This window comes from Sciurus carolinensis, chromosome 15 (assembly GCF_902686445.1).
Source record: "Sciurus carolinensis chromosome 15, mSciCar1.2, whole genome shotgun sequence".
NCBI classification, from domain to species: Eukaryota; Metazoa; Chordata; class Mammalia; order Rodentia; family Sciuridae; genus Sciurus; species Sciurus carolinensis.
This window is the reverse complement of record NC_062227.1, coordinates 31,368,534-31,389,524: the sequence shown is the minus strand read 5'-3', so window position 1 is coordinate 31,389,524 and position 20,991 is coordinate 31,368,534. Positions and strand designations below refer to the sequence as shown.

At 32.9% G+C, this 20,991-nt stretch overlaps 1 protein-coding gene, 1 non-coding gene and 1 pseudogene across 3 annotated transcripts in view; 2 read left to right on the top strand and 1 right to left on the bottom strand.

Moving 5' to 3' along the window:
* Nucleotides 1-20,991, top strand: part of Usp14 (ubiquitin specific peptidase 14) — a 42,187-nt gene that overhangs the window by 10,348 nt on the left and 10,848 nt on the right. For both annotated transcript variants that reach the window (XM_047525896.1, XM_047525897.1), the window contains exons 4-10: nt 8,261-8,365; nt 9,965-10,068; nt 12,699-12,757; nt 16,308-16,438; nt 17,531-17,611; nt 18,000-18,085; nt 19,092-19,206. In XM_047525896.1, the coding sequence (XP_047381852.1) occupies nt 8,261-8,365; nt 9,965-10,068; nt 12,699-12,757; nt 16,308-16,438; nt 17,531-17,611; nt 18,000-18,085; nt 19,092-19,206 (681 nt within the window). The remainder of the gene's footprint in view (nt 1-8,260; nt 8,366-9,964; nt 10,069-12,698; nt 12,758-16,307; nt 16,439-17,530; nt 17,612-17,999; nt 18,086-19,091; nt 19,207-20,991) is intronic.
* On the top strand, nt 18,148-18,247 carry LOC124965901 (uncharacterized; annotated as a pseudogene).
* On the bottom strand, nt 20,229-20,370 carry LOC124965917 (small nucleolar RNA SNORA4). Its single transcript, XR_007105296.1, has one exon. It is a non-coding gene; the product is annotated as a small nucleolar RNA SNORA4 (small nucleolar RNA).

Below are 20,991 nucleotides of genomic sequence, written 5' to 3'. Positions count from 1 at the left end.
AATCCATTGATTATTAACTTCATATTTAAAAAAGTATTTTTCAAATCAAAAATTTAGTGAAAGAACTGGCATTGTTATAAATATTTGCAGATCTTTTGTGTGCGTACATGTGCGTGTGTTAGAGGGGCATTTTGGGGATTTAACCTAGGGGCACCCTACCACTGAGCTACACTCCTATCTCTGTTTTATTTTCATTTTGAGACAGGGGCAAGTTGTTGAGACTGGTCATGAACTTGTGATTCTCCTGCCTCAGTTCTGAGTTGCTGGGATTATAGGTTTGTGCCACCATGCCAGGCAATTTTTGACTGGCTTCATACACAGTTAAATTCCATGTTTTCTTCTGTATTCAGTCTGTTGTGATATGTTGCTTTAGTTTATGCCTCATGTGGAAAATGAAGTCTCTTTTCAGATAAAATTGTAGATATTCTTTCATGGAATACCAAAACTCAACACATGGTAGTTTATTTAAAAATTTTTTTTGAAAGTGGACTCTTGTTATGTTGCTGCTGAGCTATATTCCCAGCCATTTATATTTGTTTTGAGACAAAAAAAATGCCCTGACTGACTTTGAACTTGTGATCCTCCTGTTTAGCCTCCCAAGTGAGATTACAGGCTTGTTCCATCATGCCTGTAAATTAGATGTTTTTGCGTGTTGTATTTTGATTAATGTGCTAAGGATTTATCAGTAAACCTTTCCAGTTCTTGACATTGTTGATTTTATGTTATTACTCAGTTTCTATTTTATTGATATCTACTTTAAAACTATTTTTTCCTAACACTTAAATTTATTTCTCTTCTAGCTGCATATACAAGTTTATATATATATATATATATTTTTTTTTTTTTAACTGTATTTTTAGTATCATGTAGCTAAGAACATTTTCTGATATACCTTATGATTTCCTTTTTGTCCCTTGGGTTGTTTAGAATCAGGTTAATTTCCAGTCATTTGAAACTTTTCCTAGATATGTGTTATTGATATCTAATTTGATTATGTTGTGGTCAGATAACATGCCCAATATTATTACAGTCTTCTAAAATTTGTTGTTACTTGTTTTTGTCTACTTATTGGTTGAATGTTTCATATGCGCTTGAAAACTATATGTTCTGCTTTTGTCAGATAAAATGTTCTATAAACCTCAATTAAGTCTAAATGGTTTATAGTGTTCAAGTCCTCTATATTATTGCTTTCTTTTATCTACTTGTTTTGTCTACTTGCTTAGCAAGTGCATTAAAATCTCCATCTATAATTGTGGATTTGATTATTTCTCCTTTTTTGTCACTTTTTGCTTCATAGATTTCGATATTTTGTTATTAGATATACATATTTGTAGGACTATTATATCTTCATGAATTGATCTTATTTAATTATGAAATGTTCTTTATCTCTGGTAAATTTCTTTTTCTGAGATTTACTTTGTCTTGTTTATAATGACCAAATTATAAATATTGTTTTAAATTATTGTTTTCATTTTTCTTATTGCTTTTAATCAATTTCTTTATATTTAAAATGAATTTTAAAAAGATAGCATCTAGTTGGGTCTTGCTTTTTTATCCTGAGAATCTTTTGCTTTTAATGGTCTATTAGAGCACTTATGTTCAATATCATTATTAATATGTTTGGGTTTACAGCCACCATCTTGTTATTTGGTGTGTGTGTGTGTGGTTTTTTTTTTTTTTTTATTGTTGTTGTTGTTCTAGGGATTGAACCCAGGGGCACTTAACCACTAAGCTACATCCCAGCCCTTTTTTATATTTTATTAGAGACAGAGTCTTGCTGAGTTGCTTAAGGCCTCACTAAGTTGCTGAGGCTGGGTTTGAACTTGTGATCCTGCTGCTTCAACCTCCCGAGTTGCCAGGATTATAGGCATGTGCCACCATGCTTGCTGTTTTTATAATTTTATTGAGATATAATTCACAGATCATACAATTCATCCCTTTTTTTTTTTTTTTTTTTTTGTGGTGCCGGGGATTGAACCCAGGGCCTTATGCTTGAGAGGCAAGCACTCTACCAACTGAGCTATCTCCCCAGCCCTCATCCCTTTTTTAAAGGGTTCACTTTAGTGTTCTGCACTGTCTTCATCGAGTTGTGTAACCATCAACACTAGTTTTAAAACATTTACATCCCTAAAATAAACCTTGTGCTCATTAGCAGTTATTTCCTATTTTCCTTTCTTCCTCCAGAGTTCTAATGTTTACTGTAGGTTAGCAATTCTCAGTGTGTGTGTTGGCACATCCAGGCAGTACCTTAGACTCTTGAGGTCAAAACTATTTGTGTAATGATGTTAATATTTTATTTGCCTTGTTCATTATTTTTGAATATACAGTAGATTTTTTGGTGTGATATTGCAGCAGATTGAATGCAGAAGCATACGTGAAAATCCACTGTCTTTCCCTAAAATAGGGATTAAGAGGTTTTTAAAAAATGTAAAAGAGTGGCATTCTTCACTAATTTTTTTGTTTTGGGAAATAGGATTTTTTTTTTTTTTTTTTTTTTTTTTTGTAAACATGTTCTTTATGTTAACATTAAATGGATAGATCATATTTAAATGAATAAATATTTATTAAAATTTCTCAGGTTTAATTTTTAATGTGGTAAATATTGATAGATAAAATCCACATAACAGAAACTCTTTGGAGTCTTTTAATTTCTTCAGAGTGGAGGAAGATTCATCATATTATGTGAATTGCAATCCAGATCTGGCTTGTAGCCTATTTTTGTAAGTTCTAAAAGTTGAAAATGTTTTTTTGAATTTTAAACAATTGGGAAAAACCACAAGAATATTCAACTGTGTGCCTCACAAAGTCTAAAATATGTATTATGTAGCCCTATTGGGAAAAGTTGGCTTATTCTTGATATTAAGAGTTCTTAAACATTATCTCCAAATTGTTGCTGTAAAGGTGAGAGAGAGAGAGAGAGAGAGAGAGAGAGAGAGAGAGTGTGTGTGTGTGTGTGTGTGTGTGTGTGTAGGTTCAAATAGCAAATGACTTCAGGAATAAGACCCTTACAACACTATACTTCCATTTCCCTGTTCCTGTTCTTTGTGCTGTTGCTTTCATACAGTTTATATCAACCACTACTCTGTTTTACTGCATAATCACAGATTTTCTGCCAAATTTTTTTGTAAAATGAGTTGTGACCATTTTGTCTGTTTTTTTTTTTTTTTTAAATTGTGCTGGTATTACTTTAAAATCATTTATTACCTAACTTTCTTTGATGCAAGATTAGGATGCATGGAATACTTGTGAATGTATTAAAGTTGAGTGAGTCCAAATTAATGCACATCATTTCATCATGACACTTTGTGAATATTTTTCTGGTCTGAAGAAAAAGTTAACACATTGGGTATTATTGATTTGTGTGTTATAGTCAAACTGTTACACTTGAGAAACTTTAATACAGTATGAACTTATAAAATTTAGACTTCTGTGTCTAAAGATTCTATGACACTATCATTGGTTTTGTTTTCTGACATGCTGTCGTCAGTGCCACTCATGTAAGAAGATATATTTACTGATACTACTGCCACCTCTAAACAAACCATGCAAGTCAGCTTTCAGAACTATTCTGACATTACTCGGTGCACAGAGAATTCTAGTTTCAAAGCTCCTCGTGCAGGAGAAGACAAATGTGTACCCATATGCCACTGGTGGCTACATTGCTGCTTTGTTGACCTTAGAAGACAGACAAACAAAATTGCAGCCTGTGAAGATTACAGGATGAAAAACTATAAAGCAGGTTTTGGCTGAAAATCTGTGTGACTATTATGTAGTGAAATAACTGTGTATTGCCATTATATTTGCATTACTCAATTATCTTTTAAAGGAATTGAAATGTAGAGCGCCCATATTTTTGCTGCTCCTTATTCCTTCGTGTAAGTCTGTTTTCTATCTGATACCATCTGCTGTTGTCTGAAGAACTTCCTTTATGTTTCTTGTGGGGCAGATATGTGAATGTTTTGGTAGGTATAGACTTCTAGATTAAAATTTTTCTTTCCATGTCAAATGAAGTCTCTCCATTGTTTTCTGACTTATATAGTTGCTGTCATGTCTTTTTTCCCTCTGCATGTAATATCTTTTTCTACCTGTTCTTTTGAGTTTTTTTCTTTACTGATTTTCAATAGTTTAATCTTGATGTTGTGGGGTTTTCTTTTCTTTTGTTCTTTTTTTCCCTCCCTCCCTCCCTTCCTTCCTTTCTCCTCTTTATTTTTTTTTTTAAATCTGTGTTTATTTGTGGTACTGGGGCTCAAACCCAGGGCCTAATACATGCTAGGTAAGCACTTTACCACTGAGCTATATTCCCAGCCGCAGCGGGGTTTTCTTTTTGTTTGTTCTGCTTGAACTTCTGGATTTATGGGCTTAGTTTTTATTAAATCTGGAAGACTTTAACTATTAAAAAATTTTGATTCATTGTACACAAATGGGGTACAACTTTCATTTCTCTGGTTGTACACGAAGTAGAGTCACACCGTTTGCATAATCATACATGTACATAGGGTAATGATGTTTGTCTCATTCTGTTTTCTTTTCTTCCCTCCACCCCTTCCTCACCTTTTCCCCACCCCTCATTTTTCTCTATACTAATCCATCCTTCCTCCATTCTTGTCTCCCCCCGCTCCATTATGTATCATCATCCACTTATCAGAGAAATCATTTGGCCTTTGATTTTTTGGTATCGGCTTATTTCACTTAGCCTGATATTCTCCAACTCCATTCATTTACCTGCAAATGCCATGATTTTATTCTTCTTTATGGCTGAATAATTTTCCATTGTGTATATATGCCACAGTTTCTTTATCCATTCATCTATTGAAGGGCATCTAGGTTGGTTCCACAATCTGGCTGTTGTGAATTGAGCTGCTATAAACATTGATGTAGCTGTGTTATACTGATTTTAAGTCCTTCGGACTATTTGTTAAAATTTTTTTTTCTGTCTCTTCTTTTGAATCTAGAGTCACACATATGTTCCTATTGGGTAGATTTTGCCTGTTGTAGAATTTCATATGAATGGAATTATAAAAGATGTATTCTTTGGTGTCTTACTATATTCACTTAGCATAATGTTGAGATTTAGTTTCATTGTAAGGTATATGATTGTTCCTTTTTTGTTTATCTGTTTATCTGTAGATAGTTCTTTTGACTGATTAATAAACTACTAGGAATCTTCGTCTTTGTAGGTATATGGTTTTTGTATCTTTTTTTTTTTCTTCTTTTTTTAAAACAGGTTAAACAGAGTTTCACTAAGTTGCTGAGGCAACTTGGACATTGAACTTGGACTACTGCTGCCTCAGCCTCCTGAGTTGCTGGGATGATAGGCATGTTTAACAGTGCCTGGGTCATTTGTTACCTTACTGATTTTATTTTTTCTTCCTGTTTTATTTTCTTCTTTTCTATTTTGGTTTCAATTTGTTTTCTTCTAGCTTCTTCAGGGAAAAGCTTACCCTAGTTTACTAATTTTAAGCCTGTTTTGTTTCTCTTTTACTGCCTATATCCTCTCTTCCCTATTTTTTTTTTTTTTTTGAGATGGTGTCCAGGTTACCCAAATTGGCCTTGAACTTGTGATCTTCCTGCCTCAGGCTCCCACTTGCCTGGGATTACAGGCCCATTTTTATATTGTCCTTTGCTCATTTTTGTAATTGTTGGTTTGCCTTTTCTTAGTTTTTTAGATGGTATGTGGTATAATACCATTGTGGTATAATTTTTTTCTAGTTTTGTCCTTTTTTGGGGGGGATGGCCCTGGGAATTAAACCCAGGGACATTTAATCACTGAGTCCCATCTCCAGCCCTTTTTTATTTTGAGATGAGGTCTCACTAAGTTGCCTAAGGCCTTGCTAAATTGCTGAGGCCGGATTCAAATTCATGATCCTCTTGCCTCAGCCTCCTGAGCCACTGGGATCATAGGTGTGCGCCACTGAGCCTGGCTTCTTTTCAGTTTTGACCATGATGATGCTTTACAGAATTTTTCAAGATTTATGTAGTTAATAAATTAAAAAAAATATATATTGTTAATTAAAAAAAAATCTTCCAGTACTGAATGCTTTTCTTTTTGATTCTTTCACTGTTTTTATTATTGGGAAAACCGATAGTGTTTCTTTTCTTTATTATCCAGTTTTCTTCAACATCCTTTGTTGTATAATCTAGTCCCCTTGTAGTTTCAAATGGCATTGTTTAAAATTTTTTATTCTTTTTCAGAAATTCCCTAGCTATTGTCATGAATATAAATTTGCCCCATGTATCATTTTATTAAGTTTTAAAAAGGGATAGCTTTAAATTTATGTAATAATTTATAATCACAACTTTAAGTTTTAAATTTTAATTTATCCATTCACAACCTGTTATGTCCTTCAATTTAGATTTCCTCTATTTTTTAAACATGCCTAAGTGGAGCTTTATAATTTATTTTTTATTGAAGTATCAACATATTTTTTGTTTTGCTTACTCTGAGATGGTTTGTTGGTATTTTTCTTTTCTCAGTGTTTTCTAACTCGATATTGCTGGTGTATATTCTTTAAATGTTTGATTCCTGAGATAGTTGTTTTTGGAAAATGATTCTTTAATGATGGCTTAGTACTGCTTGGGTATTATAAAAAAATCTAAGTAAAAAGGTAATACGGCTGATAAGCGGATGATGACACATAATGGGGGGTGGGAGGGGGCAGGAATGGAGGAAGGAGGGAGTGTATAGAGGGAAAAGAGGGGTTGGAGGGGTGGGGGGGAAGGGAAAAATAACAGAATGAATCAAAAACTATTATCCTAGGTAAATGTATGATTACACAAATGGTATGCCTCTACTTCATGTATAAACAGAGAAAGAAGATGTATCCCATTTGTTTACAATAAAAATAAATTAAAAAACAAAAAACAAAACAAAACAAAAAGGTAATACGTCAAGGTTATTGGATTCGATATAAGTGTTTTTAAAAAATTTTTGTTTAGTTGTCAATGGACCTTTGTTTTGTTCATTCATTTGTAAGCAGTGCTAAGAATTGAACCTAGTGCGTCACGCATGTTAGGCAAGCACTCTATCATTGAGCTACAATGTACCCAGCCCAATATAAGTGTTCTTAAGACTATGAGTGGTTGATTTTAGTAATTCTCTAATTTTAATCCTCATCTGGATTTTTTAAAAAATCTTCTCTGTTTCTTATGTCCTTCCCTGCTTTAAAAATTTTTTTTTTTTTTAGTTTTTCATGGACCTTTATTTTATTCATTTACTTGTATGTGGTGCAGAGAATTGAACCCAGTGCCTCACTGGTTGCTCTACCACTGAGGCAAATGCTGTACCACTGAGCTACAACCTCAGCCCATCCTTCCCTGCTTTTTTTCAAACCTTTATTTCTTGGCCCTACCTTTCTTCTTTCTCCTGTATTCATGTCCTCCATTTAAGATATTGAGTAAGACAGTAAGGTTTTATTTTCACATACGAAGATTACAAGATTTAGGATGACAGTGTCTTCATTGTTTTTCTAATTTCATATATTCAGTGTTTTCACTTAAGTTTATGTGTAAAATTATAAAATTGAATATTTTGAACTGATTTATTCTATTTAATGTTTCCTAATAATGGAGATTTTGGTGCTCTGAAAATATTTGTAGTCATATGTAAGTGATTGTATAGTTACACAATAGACATTCATAGAAAATATCTTACTATTTTTAGTTTATTTGTTACGGGGAGAAATGATGCTACTAAATGTTAATGATCATTTGAGAAATTCCTTCCTTTCCAGTACTGTACACATTAACAGTATTTAATGGCAACATTTTTTTTCCTCTGTTTTATTCAGGTATAATTGATACAGGGTAAAAGTTATCTGTTACCAGGGAAAATTTTGATGAGTTTGGGTGATTTTATACCGTTGGGTAACTACCCCACAATCATGATTTAGTAGTTACGTTACTCTTAAAAGTTTCTTCATGTTCCTTTACAGATAGACAGTGACCCCTGGTGTGAAGAAACTGCCCCAGTACTCTTTAATTTTTTAATTCAATCATTTTTAGTAGTTTACTTAGAAAGGTTTTGTAATTTTCACTACAGTCTAATTTTAGAATATTACCATTACCCTAGAAAGAAACTCAGGTTCATTTAGTCACTTCTTCCTACCTCCAACCCTAGGTAACCACAAATTTACTTTCTTAAGTTCACCATTTTTTAGTCAATAGAATCATGTAATATGTTTTCTTTTGTTTCTTTTTATTGGACATAAATATTAACTTTTACAGATTCTCATGAAATTAATTTTTTTTTTTTTTTAAACAGGGAATGACTCTACTAATGATGGGGTCAGCAGACGCTCTTCCGGAAGAACCTTCAGCTAAAACTGTCTTCGTAGAAGACATGACAGAAGAACAGTTAGCCTCTGCTGTAAGACATAACTGCAATCTTTTAATTTTTAAAAATTTTAAATTTGTAGTTGTAGATGGACAGCATGCGTTTATTTATTTGCATGTGGTGCTATGGATCGAACCTAGTTCCTCACACATGCTAGGAAAGTGCTCTGCCACTGAGGTACAGCCCCAGCCAGACAACCACATTTTGGATGTGTTCACTCCCTGCTTTTTTTTTTTTTTGCAGAGGGTACCAAGGATTAAACTCGGGAGCACTCAGTCACTAAGCCACATCCCCAGCTCTATTTCGTATTTTATTTAGAGATAGGATCTCACTGAGTTGCTTAGTGCCTTGCTTTTGCTGAGTCTGGCTTTGAACTCCTGATCCTGTTCACTACTTTTTTAAAGATAATTATTAAGATGTCTTTCAGAAAGTAACCTCTAAACATTTTAATCATTAATATCAAGATGTATTTTTTTTTCATGTTCTTTTTTTTTTTTTTTTTTTTTTTTTTTTTGTGGTGCTGGGGATGGAACCCAGGGCCTTGTGCTTGCAAGGCAAGCTCTCTACCGACTAAGCTATCCCCCCAGCCCCCAAGATGTATTTTTTTTTAAGTATTTTTTTAATTGTCAATGGAACTTTTTTATTTGTTTATCTGTAGTGCTGAGTATGGAACCCAGGGCCTCACACATGCCAAGCAAGTGCTCAACCACTGAGCCACAACTCCAGCCCCTCAAGATGTGTTTTTAGCAGTAAAGAAGAATGTTTGTATTTTTGAAATTAGCTTATAGTCAATCATACGATTATTATTTTTTTTAATACAGTCAATACACTTTGATTGTTATTGCTTCTCTAACTTGCTAGTGAATTTATTTAGGCTTTACTTCCATTTAGCATTAAAAATAAAGTTCATAAGGTAGGACTGATGCTTATAAACTTCAAAACTATTAGGTTTTACGGACCGTAACTTTTTACTTTACAGATGAATTTTTGTAGGACATACATAAAGTTATTATATAAAGTAAATTAATATCTACAATAGATGTCTGGCAGATAGCACTGTTTAAGTAATGTTTACTGTTATTGATAAAACAGAATCAAAGAGTACTTTAAATGCCAGGGTCTTTAAATTCTTCAAATACTCCATGTTAAGTTATCCAATTACCCTGAAGGTTTTTTTCTTTTGCAGTGGTAGGAATCAAACCCAGGACTTTGCTTGCTTTTTGTGCTCTACCACTGAGCTACAATCCAGCCCATATCTTGAATACAAATTCAGAATCAGTTTAAAACTGGCCAAACATGTGTCAATATTTTTTTTAACATGTACCATTTATGGTGTCATTCTTTTTTGTTCATTTTGTTTTTTTGGGTGTTTTTGAAGTGTTTCTCTGCATATGTTGCTTTCCTATTTTCTTCATAAGCTTACAAAGGAGGTAGGACTCATGGTAGTTTTTCTCTCAAGAAGGAACTAAAGCAGAATTAGCATGATGCAAATAAAATCTTTTTACTGAGTGAAAGTACAGTATGATTTGTTAGGGCCTGGTAAATGGTACTTGGTTTGATGTGTGAACTTTAGTGATATATATATATGCCATGTCATTTTATAAATATGAATTAATCCTTTCTTAAAATCAGATGGAATTACCATGTGGGTTGACAAATCTTGGTAACACTTGTTACATGAATGCTACAGTTCAATGTATTCGATCTGTGCCTGAACTCAAAGATGCCCTTAAAAGGTAAGACTAAAGAGAAATGGTTTCAAGTTTTGGGTGAGGAAGGTTCATGTTTGGGTGGACAGTAGTGTTTTGATTTTTAGCATCTTTATTGAGATATTCATTTATCATACCAGTCGTTCTTTTTTCAAGCATTCAGTGGTTTTATTATATTTATAAGGTTCTGCAGCTCACCAGTCTAATTTTAGAATCTGTGCCTCCAAAAAGAAACCTACAGCTCTTTGCCAGTTGCTTCCTATATCCTTCCAGCCACCTCTAGTCCGAGGTGTGACCATTGATTCACTTTCTGTCTTATAAATTTGCCCATTCTGGGCATTTCTTATATGTAAATGGAGTCATATACTGTGTGGTCTTCTTGTGACTGGCTTCTTTTCACTTAGCATAACAATTTCAAGGTTTATTCATAGGATATATCAACATGTCATTCCTTTTTAAATATTGCATTGTCTGCGTTTATAAAATTTTGTTTACCCTTTTGTTCTGTTGATGGGCATTTGGATTGTGTCCACTTCTGGGCTATTGTGAGTAATATTGCTATAAACAGATATTTATAAATTTTTGTGTGGACAAATTGTTTTCATTTCTCTTGGTTATATACCTGGGAATGGACTGCTCAGACATGTGTTAACTCTTTAATATTTTGAGGAACTGTCAAACTGTTTTCTTAAATAGCTTTAGCATTGTACATTCTTACTAGCAATGTAAGAGGGTTCTAATTTCTCCACGTCTATACCAGTACTTATTGTTATGAGAAATGAGCAGTGAAAAAAACAAAACAAAACTGACATACAAATCTGCAGAAATGTTGAGACTTTTTCAGGGCATGATACATAATTTTTTTTTTCAAATGTGGAGAAAAAAAATTAGACATGAAACATAGTTCTAAAAATGGTAATATTTATAATATAAGAAGTAGCTGATAGAGGAGAGGCTTTATCTATAGGAATAATGACTATAAATGTCCCAGAGTTTAGGACAAGAGTCATCAGACTAAAAGTGCCCACTGAGCATTAAGATAAAAGAAACCCCAAACTTAGAACTTTTCTAAGAACTTTGCTTAGAAAAGTTTGAAAAACAAAAATAGCCCTAAAGCCACGTGCAGTGGCACAAGCCTGTAATCCCAGTGGCTGGGGAGGTTGAGGCAAGATGATCATGAGTTCAAAGTCAGCCTCAGCAAAGGTAAGGCACTAAGCAACTCGGTGAGACCCTGTCTCTAAATAAAATACAAAAAAGGGCTGGAGATGTGGCTCAGTGGTTGAGTACCCCTGAGTTCAACCCCCAGTACTATAGATTAAAAAGAAATAAAAAAATAAAGCCCTAAAAACTACAAACAGAAAAGAGTAAGAATCAAAACTGATACATATTTTGTTAGTAAGCATGAGCACTTGGAAATAGTGGAAAAATACTTATAAGAATCACCAAAGAAAAATAACAGACAGCAGCACACACCTCTTGCTGTGGTGTTGGTTGTTGATGTTGTTGTTCTTTGTCCTCTCTTCCCCCCTTTCTCCCTCTTCTACCCTCTACCCTCTCTCCTCTCTCTGGTTGTGAATCCTGCTTTCATTTCTCTGAAATTTGGAAGTATTCTTTTTTTTTTTCTTCCTATTTGGTTCTTTAAGAACTTTTTATTTTAGTCGTGGCAGTTTCAAAAGATGTAAACAAAAGAAAAACAAAACTCTTCAGTTGGATATAAGTTTAACAATATTTTCTGTGATCTCTTTCATTCTATTTATGTAAGCATAGAGTATAGTTTTTTTAAAAATTGAGAATAACTTACATCTGGTGAAATGTACATACCTTAAGTACTTAGTTTGATCAGTTTTTTTCCCTTTGCATTTTACATTTACTCTATAATCTGTTTTCCCACCAAAGTAGAACATTTTGGTCATAAAGTTTATGCTTTTTCTCAGTGAACGCTCATCCTTTCTGCTCAACTTTAGCACCTTTTGATGTCATTTTAGTCTGCACATTCTGGAACTTAAAATAAATGAAATCATATTGGATGTACTTTTTTTTTCTTTTTTGAATCTGATTTGTTTCAGCAGAAAGTTTTTGAGATTTGTTCACATTATTGATTGTATTAGTAGTTCTGTTTGTCAGTTCTTGTCAGTGTTGGGTGATAATCTTTTTTCCTTTTAGCATCTGTAGTGGGTGTGTAGTACATAAGCATAGTTTTCGTCACAGTGAATGTGTGATTGCTCTCCTCCCTCAGTGTTTGTTACAAATGATAATTTCTGATCCTTTGTTCTGAGATACTTTATGGGTAATGACTGGTTTATTTCCTTTGGATGATTATTGGCCTGTTGAGCTATTGTAAATTAACTAGGCATCATAAATCTAAAAAGTGAATTTAGAATTCCTTTAATAGACCTCTTCACTTTATTAATAAACAAATTGACTTGAAACTTAAGTGACATTTAATATTCCACAGGAAGTTAGTGCTGAATGTAGGTGTGTTTTTTTGAAACCATACAGTGCCTTTTTTTAAAACCATATAATGCTTAAACGAGCAAGACAAGAAAAAATCTCTCTTGAGAAATAGTTAGGGTGTCATCCCTTCTTTTAACTGATTTCTTCTCATTTGAGTTTCAGGATGAGTTTAATCCTATTTAATTCTGGCTTAACATTCCTAGGTATGCAGGTGCCTTGAGAGCTTCAGGGGAAATGGCTTCAGCGCAGTATATTACTGCAGGTCAGTATGATAAATTTATCATAAATATTTATAAATATATAAAATACATATAGTTTAAGAATATAAGTAAAATATATATAAATTATAAATATTAGTATAAATATTCAAAAAATATTTTTTTCACGTATTTTTTAACTACCTTTTCAGTTTACAAAATATTTTGTACATCACTTCATTTAAATTTGAAGTACTTTTATATTTCACATTAAATAATTTGAAACTTGTTATACAAATTATAAACCAGTGATGTATTTTTTTGGAAAAATAATCTTGGATTTTTTGAAATTATAATTTTGGTTTCAGGTTCTATTAAATACATACATGTTTGGGAATGACTTTGGGGATAGCCAGAAATAAGTTTTATCATGGTTGATGTAATCATTATAAAAGTCTTAGTGATTGTTAGTGTAAAGAAGTGATGTTATGAAGAGAAATAGAAAAGAAAAATTTTAATTTTTAATTTTATCTTTTTGGAGGTGCTGGGGATAGAACCAAGGGCTTCATGTGTGCTGATGAGCATGAGCTCTACCATGGAGTTATACAGCCCTAGAAATTCTTAAAGGATAGAAATAACTTTCTTTTTTATATGAGAAGAATTTTGGACGTTTTTACAGTTGAGTACTCTCTTAAATCATTGGAATAGATTGATAGGGTTTTTGCAGCCATACTTCCCCCCCCCCCCAACACCTTTATTGAAATGTAATTCACATACTATACATTCACCCATTGAAGTGTACTATTCATTATCTAATATATTCACAGTGTTGTTTGAATGTCACCACAGTTAATTTTAGAACGTTTTTATTACTTCAAAACAAACAAACCCCTCTATAATGCAATTTCATAACATTAAGTAGTCATCTTCTTCCTCTAATCTGCTTTTAGACTTATAGATTTGCCTATTCTGGACATTTGCTTTAAATAGATTTATAGACAATAGCAGTGTGGTCTTTTGTGATTGGTTTCCTTTACTTCATATAATGTTGTCAAGGTTCAACCACATTGTAGCATATATCAGTACTTCATTCTTTTTATTGCTAAATAAGCTTCTGTTTTATGGACATGTTACATTTCATTTATTCATCATCCATTTTTGGATTGTTCATTCATTTGGATTCATCATTCATATTTGAATTGTTTCCACTTTTGACTCCTGAATACTGTTAACATTTGTGTGCTAATATTTGTGTGAATGTATGTTTTCATTTCTCCTGGGTATATATCTAGGTGGAATTTTTGGGCCATATGGTAACTTTATATTTAACCTTTTGAGGAAACTGCCAGACTGTTCCCAAAGAAGCTGTGGCATTTTATATGCCCTGTAGTGGTGTATGAGGGTTTGATTTTTTCCACATCCTGGTGAACATTTGGCATTCTCTTTTACTTTAGCCATCCTAAGGGGGTGTTATCTCATTGTTATCAACCATTAAGTTTTAGTATTATAAACAGTAGGTTTTTTCTTTTGGCATCATTTTGAGTTAAATTTTAATCTGAATTTTCTTCTGTTAGTATATTTGTTTTATTTGTTGGAGTTTTCAGTGAGAAGGTTGATTATTTTTTCTAGTTCATTTGATTTTTTATTTTTTTCTTTTTGTGTATCTAAGAGTGATTCAGAATTTCAGCAGCTTGTCCTGCATCATATAGGAGGTTTATAGTATTGGTGGGTGAAAGTACTATTGTTTTACATTTTTGCTTTTTTTTTTTTTTTTAACTTCTCTCTCTGATACTAGCGATTGAACCCAGGTTGCTTGACCACTGAGCTGTACTCCCAGATACCAAACCTTTTTAAAATTAGGCTCTTCCAAACATTTTTGCTTCTTGACTTTTAAACTTTTATTTTGAAATTTAAATGTACAGAAAGGTTATGTGAATTTATCACTTTTTGTCACATCTAGTTTCTCATTTCTCTATAATGCTTGCAGTTTTCTTCTGACTCATTTTAGAATAAGGTGCCAGACATGTCTTTTTTTTTTTAATAATTTTTTTTAGTTGTAGATGGATACAATAGCTTTATTTTTATTTATTGTATTTATTTATGTAGTGCTGAGGATTGAACCCAGTGCCCTACACATGTGAGGGAAGTGCTCTACCACTGAGCCACAACCCCAGCCCAACATTATGTCTTTGATTCTTGAATGTTTATTACCCTTATTTCCTAAGAATAAGGGTATTATTTATGACTATAAGATAGTCATCCATTTTCAAAGTCTGGTAGTTTAACACTACTTACTGTTTGATTTTTTTAATTTTGTTTTGTTTTTTTGTGGTACTGGGGATCGAACTAAGGGCCTTGTGCTTGCAAGGCAAGTACTCTACCAACTGAGCTATCTCCCCGGCCCCTGATTTTTTAAAAAATACAGACTTCATTTGGACTTTGCCACTTATCTTACTGTTTTCCATTATAGTGTTTTTCAGTGTCAGGATCCAATTTAGGATTACACGTTGCATTTAATTACTGTTGTCATTTACTGCTGTACCACCCTGAACATGCCCAATCTCATCTGGTCTTGGAAGTTTTGTTGTCATATCTTATTAGTCTTTTAATCTGTATTGTGTTTCTTCTTCTTTTCTTTTTAGGTGGTGGTACTGGGAATTGAACCACCCAGGGACACTTTACCACTGGGCTGTATCCTCTGCCCTTTTTATTTTTTATTTTGAGACAGAGTTTTGCTAAGTTGCTGAGTCTGATCTTGAACTTATGGTCCTCTGCCTCAGCCTCCTGAGTTGCTGGGATTACAGGCATGTCCTACCATGCCTGGCTCCTTAATATATTTTAATTTAATTTTTTTAAAACATCTGGCTTAATTTTTTTATTCAAGAGCCCTGCTTGGTGCTGATGACGTCATATTTGTTGTTGTCTCTATAATAATGACAGATGGATGACATTTTACATCTTAGATGTTAATAAAGCAATACATGATAAAATAGGTTAGAGTTTTTCTAGAAAAGGTAATGTGTGATAGCTATGAAGACAGCAGAGGAGAGAGATTCTGAACTTTGAGAGCATAGCTGATTTCAAGACTAAGCTTTAAGACTGGTAGGTGAGGGTTAGTGGGGAAAGGTTTTGAGAATGGCAAGTAATTTTGGTTTTTAGCTGTTCGATAAGAAGTGTGTAAGGAGTCATATTTCAGTGTTCAGGAGTTCAGTAGATGGGAACCAACTGTGTGTTTAAAGGAAGGTAATTTGGTTGGAAGTGGTGATCTCATGACCTAAGGGCAGAATGGCAGAACATGACGATATGCTTGTTTGATCCCTGGACAGAGGTTATGTGTTCTCTGTATTGAGTTAATACACCCTGCCTTGTTTGGGGAAGACAAAGGCTGGCAAGAAGAAAGACAGCAACAGGACTCAGAAGTTGTTTATAGGCTGGTGAATTCTTTAAGATTTAAAAATTAGTATTTTTTTAAATATTATTAGTAGTGCAACAATTGTGAAAGAATAGATATACTTAAATATAGTTAAGCAGGGTTTTCTTATTTAAGAACTAAGAATTTATAGTAGCATGTATTAAATATTATCATTCTAAGGCAATGTTTGCTTTGTTTTTAAGCCCTTAGAGATTTGTTTGATTCCATGGATAAAACTTCTTCTAGTATTCCACCTATTATTCTACTGCAATTTTTGCACATGGCTTTTCCACAGTTTGCGGAGAAGGGTGAACAAGGACAATATCTTCAACAGGTAATTAGGGCAAGATTTTTTTCATTAAGTATAAACTTAGGTTTCCTATACTTATTTATATTTTCAAATATATTCAGTAATATGTCTGCTCTTGTTTATACCACAGTATTCTCTTGCCTACTGTTGGGCAGTAGCCTGTGTACTCTCACATTGCTTATTCTTTTGCTCCTTAGCAGTGTTTTTCCATACAGCACCCAGTGTCCTTTTAAAAATGTAAGTAGGACTGGGGATTTAGGTCAGTGGCAGAGAGTGTACATAGCATAGTTCAGGCCCTAAATTCTATCCCCAGCACAAACACAAAAAGATTAAATAGATTTCTGCCAGGCCCTTGTTTAGTACCCAGTAGTGATTTTCTGCCCCAGTCCTAAATCATATTAGCTCCCTGCTGCCTCTCTGAGCTTGTCAGTACTACGCCTTTTTCTTGCTCACCTCTTTCCAGCCACATTGACTTCTTTGACCTTCCTTTAAACCCTTCTCTTCCAGTAGTGCCTTTGCTCTTATTCCCTTTGCTGACAGGTAAGTATGTGGCTGGCCCCCTTAGGTCTCATGGCTCCATAGCTTACCTTGATTATCTTATTGAAATAACATCCTTCCCTTCCAATGATCACTTTCTGCTCCCATACTACCTTTTTCCCCTTCATAGACCTTATTTATACTTGAATTTATATATATATATATTTTTTTTTTAAATATTTTTTTTAGTTGTCAATGGATCTTTATTTTATTTATTTATATGTGGTGCTGAGAATTGAACCCAGTACCTCATGCATGCTAGGCAAGCACTCTACACTGAGCCACAACTCCACAAATTTATGTTTTGTATATCTGTGTTTGCCACTGGGACTTCAATTTTTTTTTTACTATGTATGTCAGATATCTCTAATAGTACAATTAGGAGCTCAATAAATATTAGCTGAATGAATAACTATTCTGGTATTCATTTTTTTTTTTTTTTTTAAGGTCTTACAAATTTGGTTGAATATTTTTAAAGAAATCACTTTTTCCCTTTGAAAATAGTAATTATTTTGGAAGGATTTTATAAACCAGCAACTGTCACTGCTGGAATTACCGCATTGTTTCTTTAAATTACAGGATGCTAATGAATGTTGGATACAAATGATGCGAGTATTACAACAAAAATTGGAAGCCATAGAAGATGATTCTGTTAAAGAGGTAATTGAAATACATTTGTGATTATAGACTTTCATTATACCATTCAATGTTGGTTTTTTTAATCCCCCCAAAAGATTGAAATAAATTCCTCTTAATAGGTAGATATGTATTTTAATGTTTTAGATGGTCAACTTGTGGTTGGAATTTGATAGATTGAATCTGATATTTAATTTGGTGCATTATTTATTAAGCTTACTCTATTAATGTTGTTGAGCATCTGTAATCTTTTGGTAATATTTTTGAATCGGAAGGATTTTATAGAAAGGGACTACATTTAAAAAAAAATCTTAAATACATATTACTAACCTGGATTGTGTAGAAGGAAAAATACAAATTCATATCTATATAAAGTAAAACTGGAATTTTAATTTCATTTTAAATTTTGCAGACAGATTCTTCATCTGCGTCAGCAGTGACACCTTCTAAAAAGAAAAGTTTAATCGATCAATTCTTCGGTGTTGAATTTGAAACGACGTATCCTTATGAGCCAAGATTTGTATAGACTATAACTTAAGAAAAAGTAAAAATTGGTGTGTTTGCTTGGGTAGCTATACTAAAATTGGAACCATCCAGAGATGATTAGCATGAACCCTACACAAGAATAACATGCAACTTTGTGAAGTGTTCCACATTGTTTTAAGTATTTAGTTTAAATTTACTAATAGTCTATGGTTAATGTCTTATGAAAATATATTTTGTTATCCTACTTTTTTAAAAAAAGGCAAATTGACATAATAGCATGGTTGGTTGATAGCATTAAAAATACTCTTCAGAGGTTTTCATGCCTAAAAAAAATTATAATGGAAATTGGGCATTCATAAAAATATATACATTGGAGTGATCTTGAAGTTTAGATAAACATATTTACTGTAATGACAGGATTTTTTCCCTAAGAACATCTTGAATATCTTTACTAGAGGCTATGTCATTATCTCATAGAGAATTTTAATGAAATTAAGTGTTTCAATTACATTATATAAATAAGATGGATCCAATTTATAAAACATGAATTCAGGAAAGGATCATTTTCTAGTTTCTGGGTAGAAACTTAGAAAAGATTTTTTGATTTATCTTTGGGTTATTAAGACCATTTTAAGAACACAATAAATGCCAACATATTTGTGGAGAATTTATTTCAGTTTATCTTTAATATGTTCATTACTTATTATAGAGTAGGCATATGAACATTCTGAAGTATGGGAGACCAGTATATTTTATTTTTTTAAAATATATTATTTTTTAGTTGTTGATGGACCTTTTTTTCTTTATTTTCTTTATTTATATGCTGTGCTGAGAATTGAACCCAGTGCCTCACAGATGCTAGGCAAGCGCTCTACCACTGAGTCAAAACTCGAGCTCCCAATATATTTTAAATGCCAGTGAATGATTATTAATTTAATAGCATTAGGATAATTAAGTATATTCAAGATTAAAACAAATCAAATACCTGTTGGCATTCCTTATCTTATTTTTTGCAAAGCATGAAATGTACAGAATCTGAAGAAGAAGAAGTCACCAAAGGAAAGGAAAATCAACTCCAGCTTAGCTGTTTTATTAATCAGGAAGTCAAGTATCTTTTTACAGGACTTAAATTGGTAAGGACAGTCAACATCAATTCTCATTCTTGAATGCCTGCTTACTAAAATTTATTTGTAACCCCAAAGACAATACTCATTGTGCTTAATGGTGATATGCAGATACATTATGGAACAGCACAGATTTTCAATTGCCTGACATATCCAGTCCCAGCGGAGGTCAAACAGGATAATACTCTGTCTTCTCCTTTCACTTTGTATACTATATGCAAGTGTCCCTTTTTTTGAAGTAATTTTAGTACTATTTTTTTTTTTGTATGTGTGCTTTTTGTTGGTGTTTTCAGTGTTTAAAATGATCTCTAAGCATAGTGCCAAAGTGCTGTCTATGTCCTCAATGTGGGAAGGCTGTGATATACCTGAGGAAATACATGTGTTAGACGAGCTTCATTTGCGCATGAGTTATGGTGCTGTTGACTTTAAGTTTAATGTTAATGAATTGACGCTATGTATGAAATAAAGTGTCTTTAAACACATATGTAAAACAAGGTTATATATTGACTGATTGATGGAAAGGTTGTGACCAGAGGCTTTCAGGAACCTAACCTTGTTTTTGCTGGGGACAGTGATTCAGTATTCACTAATTTAGTGCTTATGGTGACAATGTCAACATAAGCAATGTGGATAACAAGAATCAACGGTATATTAAAAAATGAAACCTCAGGATTTCATTTTGTAGACGAAAGCACTACTGACGTGGTCACATAAATCATGTACAAGTCCAAGGCATCAGATAATGAAATATAAGTGTTAATTAGAGAGTTTAGAGTGGAATGCTTTGGCAGAGACTCTTCAGGATAACTTTTTCTTATTAATTTTGTACAATTATAGAAAAATACACTTGGAAGTTCTAGAGGAAGGTTGGTTGGTGATAGTAGGTTAGCATGACTGATGGATATCATCACGCCAGCTATACTTTCTTGAAAAATATGTATTCCTAAGGTGTATTTATTTTCTTTATAGTTTTTAAGGTTTCTGTCATTATTTGTTTTGTTTTTTCTTGAGTAATTTTTTTTCACTTAAATAATAAAGGCCACAAAATAGCAATGAACTCTACAAAGTGGTATGTAACCCACTGTGGAGCATGGTCTTCATTTCTTCTCCCAAATAGCCCAATTTGGTAAAGGTTATTAAAAAACCTTCCCCTAAAATATAAAGTCTTGATACTTCTTAAATAATTTTGCTCTGTTTCTCTTCTTTGTTGCCAAGTAAGCTTGATTAAATGTTAAAACCAAAACAAAACTGTTCTACAGTGATTTCTTTTTTGAAGTGATTAGTAATTTTTAAAAAATCATGAATAAATGTAACAAGCTTAAGTATAAGTTGTTTTAATTCAGATTTCTTTTTTGTTTAGTAGTACTAAATTTTATTACAAATTGCTGAGTTTTTAATATATAACATTAGAAGTAATAGCTGATCTTTATTGAATATACAGTACAGGCAAAAGTTTCGCAGGTTTTTCATGTACACTAACTTGTGTACTTCTAACAGCAGCTCTGTAATATAGATTCTGATATCACCTTTAACAAGTGATCACTCAGAGGGGATTAGTATCTTGCCTACAGTTACATAGTTGCAGAAGTGCTGGTTGAGATCTGCATAGTGGCTAAAGGCTTCCTCACATCCTTTAGATGAACAGAGATTTTCTGTGTTATGGTTTCTCAGATTTAAAAATACGTGTTTGATGTTGGAAGGTTTCTGTACATAAAGCATAAAGAACAAGGGTTTCCTACATTCTCTTAGTTTTTCTGAGTTTTTTGATATTCCATAAATAGAGGAATGACAAGG